Consider the following 15825-nt stretch of genomic DNA (forward strand, 5'->3'; position numbering starts at 1 on the left):
GTTCTCTTCTATGCTATCAACCATAAGCATATATTAATTTCTTATGTAATTTCTTTTTTTTTTTTTTTTTTTTTTTTTGAGATGGAGTCTCGCTCTGTCGCCCAGTCTGGAGTGCAGTGGTGCGATCTCGGCTCACTGCAACCTCCGCCTCCCAGGTTCAAGCAATTCTCCTGCCTCAGCCTCCCAAGTAGCTTGGAATACAGGCACACGCCTCCACACCCGGCTAATTTTTTGCATTTTAATAAAGACGGGGTTTCACCGTGTTGCCCAGGCTGGTGTCAAACTCCTGAGCTCAGGCAATCCGCCTACCTCAGCCTCCCAAAGTGCTAGGATTACAGGCGTGAGCCACCACACCTGGCCATGGGATTTATTTTAAAAAACAGAAATACAATCATATTATTGAAGGCTCAAAAAATAGAAATTCTCAAGGTCTCACTAGCTTTATAAAACCACAGATAGTGAGTGTTTTGTATTTACTTATAGCCCCTTTTTTTCTTTGGTCTTCCTTTTTAAGGTAGTTGCAGTCATACTATACATTCAAGTTTTTTCCCTCTTTTTTAATAGTAATTTGAGATAAAATTTACATACCATGTAATTCACCCATTTCAAGTGACACCATTCAATGGTTTTGGTATATTACATTATTGATTTTGTGAATTGTATAATATATTATATATTATTATATAACAAAATGTGCCATTTTAATCATTTAAGTGTGCACTTCATGGCATTCATTACATTAACAGTATTGGGAAACCATCACCACTGTCTGTTTCTAAAACTTTTTCATCAACCCAAATACAAACTGTAACCATTATATGCAGTAACGCCTCATTCTCTTCTTCCCTCAGCCCCTGTAACCTCTAATCTACTTACTGTCTCTATGATGTATAGGTAAAATTATACAATGTGCTTTTGTGACTATCTTATTTCACTTAGCATAATATTTTCAATATTCTATATTGAGTTTTTATCCTGCCTTTTTAAGATACCATATCAAAATAGTTTTCCATGTTAACTCTTACATAGCTCTCATAGATTTTAAAGGCTATAAGTTCAGAATGATGTTAGGGGTATGATATTCTTTAACTAGTTGTATCAATCAGGCTTTCTGGGTTCAAGTGATAGAAACCCAACCTAAGTTACTTTATGCTTACAAGAGGAGAATTGATTGGCTCATGGAAGTGGGAAGTATAGAAGGTATATCTGGCTTTCAGCAGGATCCAGGAACTCCAAAGATATCACTAGGATACTGTCTGTGTCCAAGACCCATAGCTCAACCCTCCTCTCTGTGCCTTCATTCCCAGAAAGCTACTCCCCATGTTGTATCAGAGATGGATACAAGAAGCTCCAAGCTTACATGGAGCTAGCAATCTCAGTAAAAGGAGTATATTTTCTTTCCCAGTATCTCCACCAAGAGTCCTGGTGGTGAATCTTGTTAGCTCACATCCCTAACCTTAGATTTCTGGAATCGGATCAGGCCTATCCAAAACATAGGCGCCAAGAATGGGGAAAAGGTGATTCCCTAAAGGGATGATGGAACAAAAACATGTATTTACCTTACTGGTATATAAACACATTGACTTACTGACTTATTGGTCAAGTTGAACATGCAGTATCATCAGTGGAGTAAACGAGCAGTAACAACCTTGTCATTAGAGACTGTTTTTGTAACAGTTTTTCATAAATCAGAGGTCATCAACCTCTTTAACCCCATTTGTTTCTAGCAGAATTAAATGCCAGTGGGTGCCGTGGGAACCTATTGTTCAGCCTAAAGTAAAACAGAAAAGGGATTTTTTAGAAATAAAAACAGGGCCAGGTATGGTGGCTCACACCTGTAATCCCAGCATGTTGGGAGGCTGAGGTTGGGGGGGATCCCTTCAGTCCAGAAGTTCGAGACCAGCCTGGGCAATATAATGAGACTCTGTCTCTACAAAAAAATTTTAAAAAGAAAGAAAAATGAAGGCAGAGGCCACAGAAAGACATGCATATGTTTTAAAAATAGAATGCCATTATGTATGTATGTATGTATGTATGTATGTATGTATGTATGTATGTATTTAGTTTTTGAGACAAGGTCTCACTCTGTCATCCAGGCTGGAGGGCAGTGGCGCAATTTCAGCTCACTGCAACCTCTGCCTCCTGGGTTCAAGCCATGCTCCTGCCTCAGCCTCCCGAGTAGCTGGGATTACAGGCGCCTGCCACTGCGCCTGGTTAGTTTTCCTGTTTTTAGTAGAGATGGGGTTTCACCATGTTGGCCAGGCTGATCTGGAACTCCTGACCTCAGGTGATGCACTTGCCTTGGCCTCCCAAAGTGTTGGGATTACAGGCGTGAGCCACCACGCCCAGCCAGAATTCCATTATTAACTGTCTACATCCATCCCTTGTAATGGGATGGATGGAACATTTGTTCCATAAGTTATCTAAGCTTGTCATATATTGGTTATACTTTACTATAAAGCACCCTGGTTATTGGACTGACTGCTCTTTCTTGTTTTCTAAGGCACAACGACTCTGTAAACGCTGTGGTCAAGCATGGAGAGCTGCAACACTTGAAGGCTGGAAACTGTACCATGACCCTAATGTTAATGGAGGTATTTTAGTAGATTTTATTCTGACAGTTGAGGACAAAGGCATTTTGCTCTAAATGCCAGTCTTTGTGAACTATAGCTTCTCTTTTTAGAAAGAATTGTAATAAGGTCTTATTTTAAACCAGAAATTTTCTTTTACTATTTTATAGGAACAGAATTAGAACCTGTTGAAGGGAATCCATATAGACGCATTTGGAAAATAAGTTGCTGGAGAATGGCAGAAGATGTAAGATAAATAAAATATTCAGTGATACTGTTTTTAACTCCAATTAATTGAAAGCCTATTCAGGGGCTGTGAAACATTGAAAGTAGTGTAAAACTGTTTTTCAGAGAATTTCCAATTAAATTGAGGAATAGGCTTAACTACTTATCAGAATTATTAAAACACTGTGTACTAAGAATTAAACACTGATATAAGGCAGAAATGTAAAGGAGGTACCAAATGAATTTAGAGAAAAAGTACTGGGCTAAAGCTTAAAGCCGGCTTCCCTGAGGAAAGAATTGAATTGAACTTTTAAGACTTAGGATTTGCGTTGTTGAGAATGAAAAACAAGAGGAAGGAATTCCAGGTAGGATACATAGATTGGGAAACTCAGAGTAAGGTGGGTCTACCAGGTTGGAGTAGAATGCTTATAAAGGAAATACAGTCAGTTCTGTTGTAACACGACATAGGTATTCAAAGTCATCACAATGTGCAACATTGTGCAAAAACCCCACAGGACTTATAGGGAAATGGAGTTAAGAGAAAAATACTCAAAAACTTCATTAGTGATACATAAAATGATAAAAAGTTAATAAAAATTGTAGCACAGTTTTACATCTGTCAAACAGTTCAAAAAATACATAAATACTACAATAAATATGGCACTTTACCTTGAAAAAGGCCTAAAGTTTTCTTGTGGAATTGGATGTCAGGGTGGTAGAAGCTTTAGGGCACATGGCAGAAGTGTTTTTAAGAAGATCAGCATGGCAGTAGAAAAAATATACTTAAAATTAGATGGATAAAAGCCTGAAAAAGTAATTAGGAGCCTGTCAGAATTATTTGGACACTAAGTCATAAGGGTCTTTCCTAGGATACTATTGATGATAATGGAAAGGAAGGAAGAGACACTGGTCAGGACCGGTGATTAGAAACAGAAGGCAGAGGTGGACTCAGTTATGCAGTAAGAGTCTCTGAAGTCTCTTGTTTGGATGATAAGAAAACTGGAAATACCATTAATAGAATCCCAAAAGTAAAATGGGGAATTAGTTAGTTCTACATAGGAATTAGATGCAAACTAATGCATGCCTTGTTTTGATGTCGTACATAGGTCAATATCAGAGAGTATCAGGTCAGTATCAGAATGTCAGGTATTGAGAAACATTCTAGGAGTAAATAACTATATAGATTGTATCTGAAATAAAATTTGATTTTAAATATTCAAAGCATCCACTAGAGTTGGATCTGCTTTCACCCAATATTTGGCATTTAAATGTTTTACTTTTTCCTCTAGATTTCAGCATTTATTATTTCATCACACTGAAGTTCTTCTTTGTTATTACCCCACTAGATCTTTCACTAAAGTTTAAAAACTATCAAGTGAATAGGTTCAGTCTAGAAGAGATTGCAAGACTCCACATTATGAGGAAAATTGACATACTAAGAAAAACAATATTTCAAATTTGTTTATATTCATTGTGTTTTAGGAGCTTTTTAATAGATACGAGAGAGCAATTTATGCAGCTTTAAGTGGGAATCTTAAGCAGGTATGCAATCTGTTTTAATGTTTAAATTTTTTCTGTGGAGTAAAATTAAATAAAATATTCTAACAATTGTATATAACAAATATAAACTTGTTTGTATACTTAAGTATATACATAAGTGTAGCAATGATAGAGACAATCATGAATCAGATAGTGACTTGTTCTGCTTAATTTGATGTATCCCATAACATGCATGGTATTTTAATGAATGAAATCAGATTTCAGTTTTTAACTAAGAATTGTAAATTTAACTCCAACACACATTTATTGATGACTTAAAATACTCATAGCTGTATGCAGAAATGTACCAGAAAGACACAGTGAGTCCTTGGGTTGTCTTACATATGCATGTTTTCTCACAACCCACTACTCCCTACATATTATAGCTATCTTTAGGGATACTATACTAATCAGTTGAAATGTCATATCAGCCTGGAAAACTGATGTTGCTGTTAACAGTATGAAAAAATCTGAACAGTTCAAACATCTTAGAAGATGTAGTTGGCGGGGGAAAGGTTATTTGGCATAATTTTTTTTAAATCTGCCGTGTTTTATATCATTATAAAGTGATTTTATAGTCTGTATCATTGGATGTAATTGCTTTTCCTTTCTTTTCTGTTGAATATGTCTATATGTTTCTGTTTTGTAATGGGGAAAAAGCTGCTTCCTGTCTGTGACACCTGGGAAGACACAGTTTGGGCCTACTTCCGGGTGATGGTGGACAGTCTGGTAGAACAGGAGATCCAGACATCAGTAGCAACTCTGGATGAAACTGAAGAACTCCCTAGAGAATATCTGGGAGCAAAGTGAGTTTGTTGGATTGTTTTGAGTCATGGTGATTTGTAGCATGCTCTTTGATGTTTTGTTTTACAGTCCTTTTTCATATTATTAACATTATTCTTTTCCCGTTGTTTCTTTTGAAGCTGGACCTTAGAAAAGGTTTTTGAGGAACTTCAAGCTACTGATAAAAAGGTAAATGTTAATAGGAATATGTTAGGTATCTGGAATAGGAAACAGTGTTATTCTATTGTGCACTGTAGCTGAAAGGAAAAAGGTGGAACTTTCTCCCTTTTTCTCACCTATTAAAATAAGAATCATTCTTTGAAAGGAAGAAATTTAATTACATAAATGATACATTTTTAGTTTTTTGTTTCGGATTAATTTCATCTAAGTATATGCATGTAAGCTATATTTATTCCTTTTTTAAAATTTAAAACACATTATGGAAAATTATTAAGACTTTATTTTCCTAGATCTTAAAATCTAATATTTTCTAAAAATTATATTCTTTTAAAAATGCTTAAACAACCGTAGTAATATTGTATGTACTTGTAACAATAAAATAATTTTAGAATGTATAAATAAAACCTTTATAGTAATTTCTACCCCTTTATGGTTATTCCCCTGAGATGATAAAACATACTGATATGTATCCTTCTATATTTCTCTCCATGATCTTACAAATATGTGTAAATAATGTAGATACTCCAATTTAGAATTTTGATTTTTGTGTTTTTCACATTGTACTACATATATTACTCTACAGCTTGATTTTTTTCATTTAATGATAATCTCCAAGTTAGTTTATTCATTTTCACTTAACCTTATTCTTTTTAATAAATACATAGTGTTCTTTAGAATAATGTATGATTTATTTTAATCATTCCCCTTTGGGTAGTATTTAGGTTATTTCTAGTGCTGTAATGAAGTTACATGTGTGTGTACTTAGCTACTAGTCCTTCTGTTTCTTTGGGATAAGTTTCCTGAAAGCAGGGTTACCAGGTTAAGGAGTATAAATAAGTATATGCTTTATACATTGTATATACATACATACAGTGTTTCTGAATGAATTCTCTGAAGACATCAAGTTGTATACCTTAAAAATATATACAATAAAAATAAATAAAAAGGCCAGGTATGGTGGCTCACATCTGTAATCCCAGCACTTGGGAGGCCAAGATGGGAGGATCACTTGAGGCCAGGAGTTTAGACCAGCCTGGGCAGCATAGCAAAACTTCGTCTCTAAAAAAAAAAATTAGCTGGGTATGGTGGTGTACCCACTTGTAGTCCCAGCTCCTCCAGAGGCTGAAGTGGGAGGATCGTGGCTTCAGTGAGCTGTGATTGTACTACTGCACTGGAGCCCAGGAGGTCGTGGCTTCAGTGAGCTGTCATTGCACTACTGCACCCCAGCCTGGGCAACAGAGCAAGGCCCTGTCTCAAAGAAAAAAGAAAAATTAAATAGGTAGGTAGGTAGGTAAAGAAACATTTTGAAATGGATGCTGCATGCCTGTAAGTAATCCCAGCTACTTGGGAGGCTGAGGCAGGAGAATTGCTTGAACCCAGGAGGTAGAGGTTGCAGTGAGCCAAGGTTGCAACGTTGCACTCTAGCCTGAGCAACAAGAGCGAAACTCTGTCTCAAAAAAAAAAGAAAAAATTGAAATGGAAAAATAATTTATTACCTGGTTGTGGCAGTTAATTCATACTTCCACAAGTAATTTATTGAATTATACATTCTCACCAGCCTCAAATGTCACACTTTTTATGTTTTGCCAATCCATCAGAGTAGGTGGGAAATAGGAACTTGCTGTTCTACTCACATTTTCTTGTCTATTCATAAGGCTGAGCATGTTTCCTTATGTTTATTGACCATTTGCGAATTTTTTGTTCATATCTTTTAGCTATTTTTCTGTGGTGTTTTATATTTTTCTTATATAGGAGCACTTGATATAGTAAGGAAATTAATGCTTTTTCTGTCAAGAGTTTATTACCAGTCTATTATTTTGGATATTCTAGCTAATGAAATAAAACAAGAAAATTAAGGAACAGATATAAATACTAGAAAGGGAAGAACATTTATATATGATAAAAATATTAGTCTAGAAACTTAAAGCTCAGTAAGTTACTAGACTTAATAAGAGAATTTGTTAAAGTAGCCAGATACAAGACAATGTTTTTTTTAAAAGTCAAGTCTTTCTGTACTTGTTATAACTATTTAGAAAAGGATTTAGTACCCCCTCCCCAAAAGTTCCATTTAAACGAGTGACCAAAACTAAAGAGATCTAGGAATAAAAAATTAATCCAGGATTTCAAGCCCTTCATTTAAAAAACTATAGAATATTACTGAAGGACATAAAATAAGACATAAATAAATAGATATATCATGTTCCTCGATGAGGTCATTTAATATAAATGTCACTCATTCCAAAATTAGCATAAAAATCTAATGCTTTGGGGTATTACTTCTGGACAGAAAATTTTGGCAAGTAAAAGAATCATTGAGAATGGCAAGAGCATTTTGAAAAAGAACAATCTGGGTTTGGTGGCTCACACCTCTAGTCCCAGCAGTTTTGGAGGCTGAAGCAGGAGGATCACTTGAGCTCAGGAGTTCGAGACCGGCATGGACGACATGGCAAAACCCCATCTCTACAAAAAAATTTTTAAAAATTAGCCGGGTGTGGTGGCATGCTCCTGTAGTCCCAGCTTCTCAGGAGGCTGAGGTGGGAGGATCACCTGAGCCCAGGGAGGTGGAGGCTGCAGTGAGCCGTGATTGTACCACTGCACTCCAGCCTGGGCAACAGAGTGAGACTCTGTCTCAAAAACAAACAAACAAACAAAAAAAACCACACTCAAAGCAAAAAAAGTAGTTAGAGGGTACTTGCCTTACTCAATAATAACACTTAATATGAAGATACAACAAAACAGTATAGAACTGACATGAAAATAAATAGATGAGTGGAACACAAAGTCCAAACTAGATCCAAGTATATATGAGAACTTAATAGATGTCAGAGGTGACATTTCATTTCAGAGGGAAAGGGATGGTTTATTTAAATAAATGGCGCTGGCATAATTGGCTTTCCATCCAGAAGAAAACAAAGCTAGATCCTACTTCATGCCATGTAACTAAAATAAATTCCATATAGAGCAAAGGTTTGCATGTAAAAATGAATAAATGCTGAAAGAAAATTTAGACAGCCAACTAAATAAAAATTAAAATATGTTTGACAACAAAAAATGAACTATATTCTTCAAAAAATCAAGCTGCAAATAAGTTAGAAAAGGTTTTCTCTACTCTGTACCTGATCACTATTTTGTTTTTTTCCACCCTTGGTGCCATGTACAGAAGAGAATACTCAAAAAATGCTTTCGTGTACTGCTGCTCATGTTGAAAGAAATCTTAATAGTTTATTTTGCTTAGGTCACATGAGTTCTTCCTTTCTGGTCCACCATGTATAGTGCCAAGGTAAATAGGAATAAAATATAAGAATAAAAGTTTAATACCATTGAGAGATTAAATTGTTATAACATAGGTCTCTACTTTCAAAGATGCTTTTCAGTTCTGGATTTGTAAGCTGTCAGTATATTCCAAAGGCAGTATCCTTTCCATGTTTTATTTTATTTTGATCTTTCTAAGGCCCTTCATTTCCAGCTTTTTCTTTCTATATGTTCCTTCAAAAGTTTAACATTTTTAGTTTAACAATGAATATATACTACAGAATGACTGCTAGAAGATTTATGGAAAATTAAAAACTTTTTTTTCAGAGAGTTCTGGAAGAGAATCAAGAACATTATCATATAGTTCAAAAGTTTCTTATCCTGGGAGACATTGATGGTAAGATATGGTTTTATTTTACTTTATGTTTTTGTGTGTGTGTGTGTGTGTTTTTTTGGTTTTTTTTTTCTTTTTTTGAGACAAAGTCTCACCCTGTCACCCAGACTGGAGTGCAGTGGCTCAGTCTCAGCTCACTGCAACCTCGGTCTCCTGGGTTCACAAGATCCTTCAGTCTCAGCCTCCTGAGTAGCTGGGATTACAGGTGTGCACCACTACACCTGGCTAATTTTTGTATTTTTAGTAGAGATGGGATTTCACTATGTTGGCCAGGCTTGTCTCCAACTCCTGACGTCAGGTGATCTTCCCTCCCTGGCCTCCCAAAGTGCTATATGTTATAAACATGGGATTGCAGGCATGAGCGACTGCACCCAGCCAGTTTTATTTTACTCTTTATGAGTTCTTCATTGTCTTATAGTGATTTTTTAAAGTTATCCAAACAATGCGTGTGACTTACCATATCTTTTAATCTTGATAAATATTAACCTATTTGAATGCAACTATTTACTTTATGTCAGAGGTGACCTTTCATTTGGTTTTTATAAAATAAAGTTCGGATTGAACCCAAACTCTGTTTCAAAGAGGGTGTAGAGTTATATCATGGCTATTAATTATGAGACAGTGACTTGAAAGCACTATAGGAGTGAATAAATGTTCTTGGTAATGTTTATTTTTTTCTTTTGATTTTATTCCTATTGTTGAATCTTCGCTTTGATGGCTTGTAGGTTTGATGGATGAGTTTAGCAAATGGCTTTCCAAAAGCAGAAACAATCTACCTGGACACCTCCTTCGCTTTATGACTCACCTTATTTTGTTTTTCCGTACTCTGGGACTACAGACCAAGGTATATAAAAATGAACGATTTCTTCTTCTCTGTAATGTTGATGCTATATACCTATTGTCAAGAAAACACTACTTTTTTTGTTATTGTTTTCTAGAAATGGTGATAAGGAATCAAAAGTCTTCCATATAGTCTTGTATAGTCACTCAATGATAACTCACTGAGAGTGGCCCTTTAGGGTTCTAGTCTGTGGCCACAGAATGCTGTTGGTTAACTGGTTTTTAATAAATTCATAACTTTATCCTTGTCTGTACCCAGCTTTAAATCAACCAGCTAAGCTAACTAAACAAAGTGAGTGCTATGTGAGATTTTAAAACTTTGTTGGTTGTTGTTTTGTTGCTTTTTTTCTAAAAAAGAAGATAACATTTTGGTCAGAGTGCATGTAGAAAGTGAATGATACAGTAGTTGAAAGCTTGGGCTTTGGAGTAGGAGTCCTGAGTATATACCCTTATTCAGCAGCTTCTATCTGTGTAACTCTGGGTAAATAAAACTTCCCTTGGTCCTAATTTCATCCTCTGTAAAATGTGAACAATAATAGTAACTACCCAAAAAGAGTTATGGTAAGGTTAAATCAGGCAGTAGATGAACTTTGGTAAGCACTTAGCTTGGTGTATAGTTACTGCTCAGTGGTAAACATTACAATTATTAAATTATTTAATAATGGAATTTGTATCAAAAATTTTATTACTTTCATATAAGCAGTGTATTTATAATTATGTCTTTTTTTCCTATGAAGGAGGAAGTTTCTATTGAAGTTTTAAAGACATACATACAGGTAAACTTTGAGAACCTACAACCTGATTGTTTTTTACTATTTTAATGAAAACAAAACTCAGAATGATGCTATTTTAATTCTCAATGGTAAGAAAGCATCAGAATCCATAAGAGATCTTTTAATTATCAGCACAGTTGACCTTTGAATAATGCAGGGATTAAGAAAACAACCCCCACCGCCCCGCACAATCAAAAATTCACTATAACTTTTGATTCCCCAAAAACCTAACTACTGATACCCTACTGCTGACCAGAAATCATACCAATAACATAAACACACAATTAACACATTTTGTATATTACATGTATCATATACAGTCATCCCTCAGTATACTTGGGGGATTGGCTCCAGGACCCCCACATATAACAAAATCTGTGTATACTCATGTCCCACAGTTGGCCCTGCAGAACCTGCATATACGAAAAATCGGCCTTCCATATTTGCAGATTTCACATCCAGATAATACTGTATTTTCTAAGTTGAGTTGAAAAAAATTTATGCAGAAGTGGACCTGCACAGTTCAATCCCGTGTTGTTCAAAGCTCAACTGTACTGTATTCTTACGATAATGTAAGTTAGAGAAAAGAAAACATTACTAAGAAAATCATAAGGGGCTCGGCGAGGTGGCTCATACCGGTAATCCCAACACTTTGGGAGGCAGAGGCGAGAGGACTGCTTGAGTCCAGACATTTGAGATCAGCCTGGGCAACATAGGGAGACCCTTCTCTCTACTACAAAAAATTTTTTTTAATTGGCGGGGCACAGTGGTTCATATCTGTAAACCCAGCTACTCGGGAGGCTGAGGCAGGAAGATTGAGTGAGCCCAGGAGTTGGAGGTTGCAGTGAGCTGTGATCTCGCCACTGCCCTCCAGCTGGGTGACAGAGTGAGACCATCTCAAAAAAAAACCAATCAGGCCAGGCGTGGTGGCTTGCACCTGTAATCCCAGCACTTTGGGAAGCAGAGGTGGGTGGATCGCTTGAGCCCAGGAGTTCAAGACTAGCCTGGGAAACAGCGAAAACCTGTCTTTTTTTTTTTTTTGAGACGGAGTCTTGCACTGTCACCCGGGCTGGAGTGCAGTGGCACCATCTCGGCTTACTGCAGCCTCCGCCTCCCAGGTTCAAGCGGTTCTCCTGCCTCAGCCTCCCGAGTAGCTGGGATTAAAGGTGCCTGGCTAATTGTCTGTATTTTTAGCAGAGATGGGGTTTCGCTATGTTGGCCAGGCTGATCTTGAACGCCTGACCTCATGATCCACCCCCTTCAGTCTCCCAAAGAGCTGGGATTACAGGCGTGAACCACCACACCCGGCCTGGACCTCTTTTTTTTTTTTTTTTTTAGTTTAAAAATTAATAAATAACTTTTAAAAGTTAAAAAAAGAATAAATAATAAAAATCATAAGGAAGAGAAACTACATTTATAGTACTATACTGTACCTGTATACTCTGGTTTCTCTTCAGATCGTATAAATCTTTCGCCTTTTACTGTACCTGTTAATACTGTAAGTTTATGCTGTCTGTTTACAAGATGAATTGTCTGTTTGAAATGGACAACCACAGTTACAGACCTCAATCTACAGTATATCAAGCAATTCACCTTTTTCTTGTAATCTCATGACTTTTCTCTGCTTCTTGGGAGAACTTCCAGTATCACTACTGGCACTTTGTATGGCTCCTGTGGTGTTATTAAGGGTTTATAGTATTGCACTAAAAAAAAAGAGACCTGGGAAAGATTACTTTTCATTGCAGTATGCAACTGAAGAGACCAACGGCTCTTCAGAGATGATTAGCATCACACGGCATTTTAAATGGATACTCACAGCACTTGAGTTCACCCCAGTAGTGGCAGGAAATGGCTCTAAAGTTATTACAGTAGTATAGTATCTACTACAGTTAGTTGTATGCAGTTATGATTTAATACTGCATCTGTATGCTTGTTTACATTTCTCTAGACCACAATGTATGGTCTGTAAATGTGTGTACGTTTTGATAAATTTTAACTTTTTATAATAGATTCATATATATTTTATAGTAGTAAGTGATAAAATAGACCAGAATCTACATATAATGGATTTATGACATACCTATTTTTTTATTTTTTATTTTTATTTTTTGAGATGGAGTCTCACTTTGATGCCTGGGCTGGAGTGTAGTGGCATGATCTTGGCTCACTGCCACTGCAGCCTCCGCCTCACCGGGATCAAGCGATTCTCTGGCCTCAGCCTCCCAAATAGCTGGTATTCCAGGTGTGCACCACCACGCCTGGCTAATTTTGTATTTTTAGTAGAGACGGGGTTTCACCACGTTGGCCAGGCTGGTCTCAAATTCCTGACCTCAGGTGATCCAGCAGCCTCGGCCTTCCAAAGTGCTAGGATTACAGGTGTGAGCCACTGGCCTACCTAGCTTTTTCTTAATTTACTCAGTATTTGTAGGCTATTAATTTGTGAGTCTTTTTTTTTTTTTTTTTTTGAGACGGAGTCTCACTCTCTCGCCCAGGCTGGAGTGCAATGGCGCAATCTCAGCTCACTGTACCCTCCGCCTCTTGGGTTCAAGCATGAATATTTTTCAAATTGTCACAAATCTCCAAAAAATGTTCTAATATATATATATTTAAATTAATGTATTTATTTATTTAGAGATAGGATGTTGTTCTGTCACTCAGGCTAGAGTTCACTGGCTAGATCATAGCCCATTGTAACCTCAGACTCCTGGGCTCAAACAGTCTTCTCCCCTCAACCTCCCAAGTAGCTGGTATTATAGACACATGCCACCATGGCCAGCAAACTTATTTTTTATTTTTTTGTAGAGACTGGGTCTCACTATGTTGGCCAGGCTAATCTCAAACTCCTGGCCTCAGGTGATACTACCTTTTTTTTTTTCTTTTTTTTTGAGAGAGAGTCTCACTGTCACCCAGGCCGGAATGTGGAGTGTGGTAGAATGATGTCAGCTCACTGCAACCCACCTCCCAAGTTCAAGTGATTCTCCTGCCTCAGCCTCCTGAGTAGCTGAGATTACAGGCATGCGCCACCACGCCTGGCTAATTTTTGTATTTTTAGTAGAGACAGGGTTTCGTCTTGTTGGCCAGGCTGGTCTTGAACTCCTGGCCTTAGGTGATCCGCCTGCCTCAGCCTCCCAGAGTGCTGGGATTACAGGCAAGGGCTACCAGGCCTGGTCTCAAGTGATACTTCTGCCTCAGCCTCCCGAAGTACTGGAATTACAGGCGCAAGCCACCATACCCAGCCAATTTTCCAATATATTTATCAAAAAAAATCCACGGTTCAAACCTGTGCAGTTTAAGAGCCAACTGTACTCACTTTTTGGAATTTAAAATTATTCTGGGCTGGACACAGGGGCCCATGCCTGTAATCCCAGCACTTTAGGAGGCCAAGGTGGGCAGATCACTTGAGCCCAGGAGTTTGAGACCAGCCTGGGCAGCATAGTGAAAAGCCATCTCTACTAAAAAAAATACAAAAAATTAGCAGGGCATAGTGGCATGTGCCTGTAGTCCCACCTACCCGGGAAGTTGAGGTGGGATGATCACCTGAGCCCAGGAGACAGGTTGCAGTGAGCCATGATCATGCCACTGTACCCCAACCTGGGTGACAGAGTGAGACCCTGTCTCAAACAAATAAATAAATATAAAATAAAATTATTCTGTTTAGCAACACAAATCCACATCTGTATGAACCTCTCCTGAATACATTTGAAATTTTGAAGTATACTTTTAATTTTATTATTGACATACTTTGATCTTTTTCTATTTTTTAGCTTTTAATAAGAGAGAAACATACAAATCTTATAGCATTTTATACCTGTCATTTGCCTCAAGACCTAGCTGTTGCCCAGTATGCATTATTTTTGGAAAGTGTTACAGAATTTGAACAGCGCCACCGTTGCCTGGAGTTGGCTAAAGAAGCAGGTAAAAATGGTTGAAAACTTTGTCTTTTGGCCTTTCTAGGCAAATGTTCATTTTGGCTGTAGTAACATTTGTCCTTATAGTTTTAAATCTTATTTCTGTTGAGGGGAAAAAAGGAATAAAATTTTCAGGGAATTTCTGTTTTAGGACTAAAGTTACTTATGCTGTAACTCATATGTAAAATATCTTTTAATTCTGGCATTTTCTTTTATATAAATATCTTTCATATTTTACATATTTTATTTTTAAGGAATTACTGTTGCAAATTTACTGAATCGTTATGACCGTTTAGAGAATATTAGTATCAATGATTAATCTTTGTTTTTTGTCGCTTCAAAAAATTATTTAGATTTGGATGTTGCAACAATAACAAAAACTGTAGTTGAGAATATTCGAAAGAAAGATAATGGTGAATTTAGTCATCATGACCTGGCCCCAGCCCTAGATACTGGCACTACTGAGGTAATTTGGGATGGGGGGGCAGAGGTTTGTATAACTTCTAATAATCTTTTATGTTATTCCTTGGTGAACTTCTCCCTTCGTAAAAGTTCTATTAGTTTTTCTTTTTTAAGAATGTGTCTTTGTCAGCCCAGACCTTTTAAATTTAAAGTCTTATGTAAAGGATTACTTATAGTAGTATGTTAAAGGAGCTTCTTTAATAGAAAAAAATCTCAGCTTTGGCTTGTTGCTCATCAGGTTATTTTAAATACTTGATTAATCACTAACTTATGTAGCTTGCTTACTCATATTTTCAGAAAGGAATAGAAAGTTATATCAGAAAACTATTTTAGAGTAGCATTTAAAGGAATCACGTGGTTAAGTTGGTAAAGCATACAATATATAATTCCAGATTAATAATCCAGTAAGTTTTTTCTATAATTTATTTTTATTTTTATTTTCTTGAGACAACAAGGTCTAGCTCTGTTACCAAGGCTGGAGTGCAGTGGCGCTATCTCTGCTTACTGCAACCTTCGCCTTCTAGGCTCAAGCCACCCTCCCTCAGTCTCCCGAGTAGCTGGGATTACAGGCATGTGCCACCATGCCTGGCTAATTTTTTGTATTCTTTGTAGAGAAGGGGTTTTGCCATGTTGTCCAGGCTGGTCTCAAACTCATGAGCTCAAGAGATCCGCTCGCCTGGGCCTCCCAAAGTGCTGGGATTATGGGTGTGAGCCAGCATGCCCAGCAGTATTTTCTATAATTTAATAGAGAGCTGTTAAATATGAAAATACACTAAGGAAAGTTAGATGCTTTCATAATTTTGTATAACTTGAGAGAAAATGATGTTTACTGGAAGTACAGGTGTAAGTTAATTCTACTAATTTGTAGAATATCTTAAAAAAAAAAAACTCTGATGTTC

General features: G+C 36.9%; 1 protein-coding gene across 3 annotated transcripts in view; it reads left to right on the forward strand.

The window, feature by feature from the left end:
• Nucleotides 1–15825, forward strand: part of NUP107 (nucleoporin 107) — a 56001-nt gene that overhangs the window by 30108 nt on the left and 10068 nt on the right. For all 3 annotated transcript variants that reach the window (XM_004053538.5, XM_055357017.2, XM_019038540.4), the window contains 10 exons: nucleotides 2504–2594; nucleotides 2741–2817; nucleotides 4278–4337; nucleotides 4995–5140; nucleotides 5258–5306; nucleotides 8877–8946; nucleotides 9669–9787; nucleotides 10521–10559; nucleotides 14321–14471; nucleotides 14818–14930. In XM_004053538.5, coding sequence (XP_004053586.2) covers nucleotides 2504–2594; nucleotides 2741–2817; nucleotides 4278–4337; nucleotides 4995–5140; nucleotides 5258–5306; nucleotides 8877–8946; nucleotides 9669–9787; nucleotides 10521–10559; nucleotides 14321–14471; nucleotides 14818–14930 — 915 coding nt within the window. The remainder of the gene's footprint in view (nucleotides 1–2503; nucleotides 2595–2740; nucleotides 2818–4277; nucleotides 4338–4994; nucleotides 5141–5257; nucleotides 5307–8876; nucleotides 8947–9668; nucleotides 9788–10520; nucleotides 10560–14320; nucleotides 14472–14817; nucleotides 14931–15825) is intronic.

Source organism: Gorilla gorilla, chromosome 10 (genome assembly GCF_029281585.2).
Source record: "Gorilla gorilla gorilla isolate KB3781 chromosome 10, NHGRI_mGorGor1-v2.1_pri, whole genome shotgun sequence".
Lineage (NCBI taxonomy): Eukaryota > Metazoa > Chordata > Mammalia > Primates > Hominidae > Gorilla > Gorilla gorilla.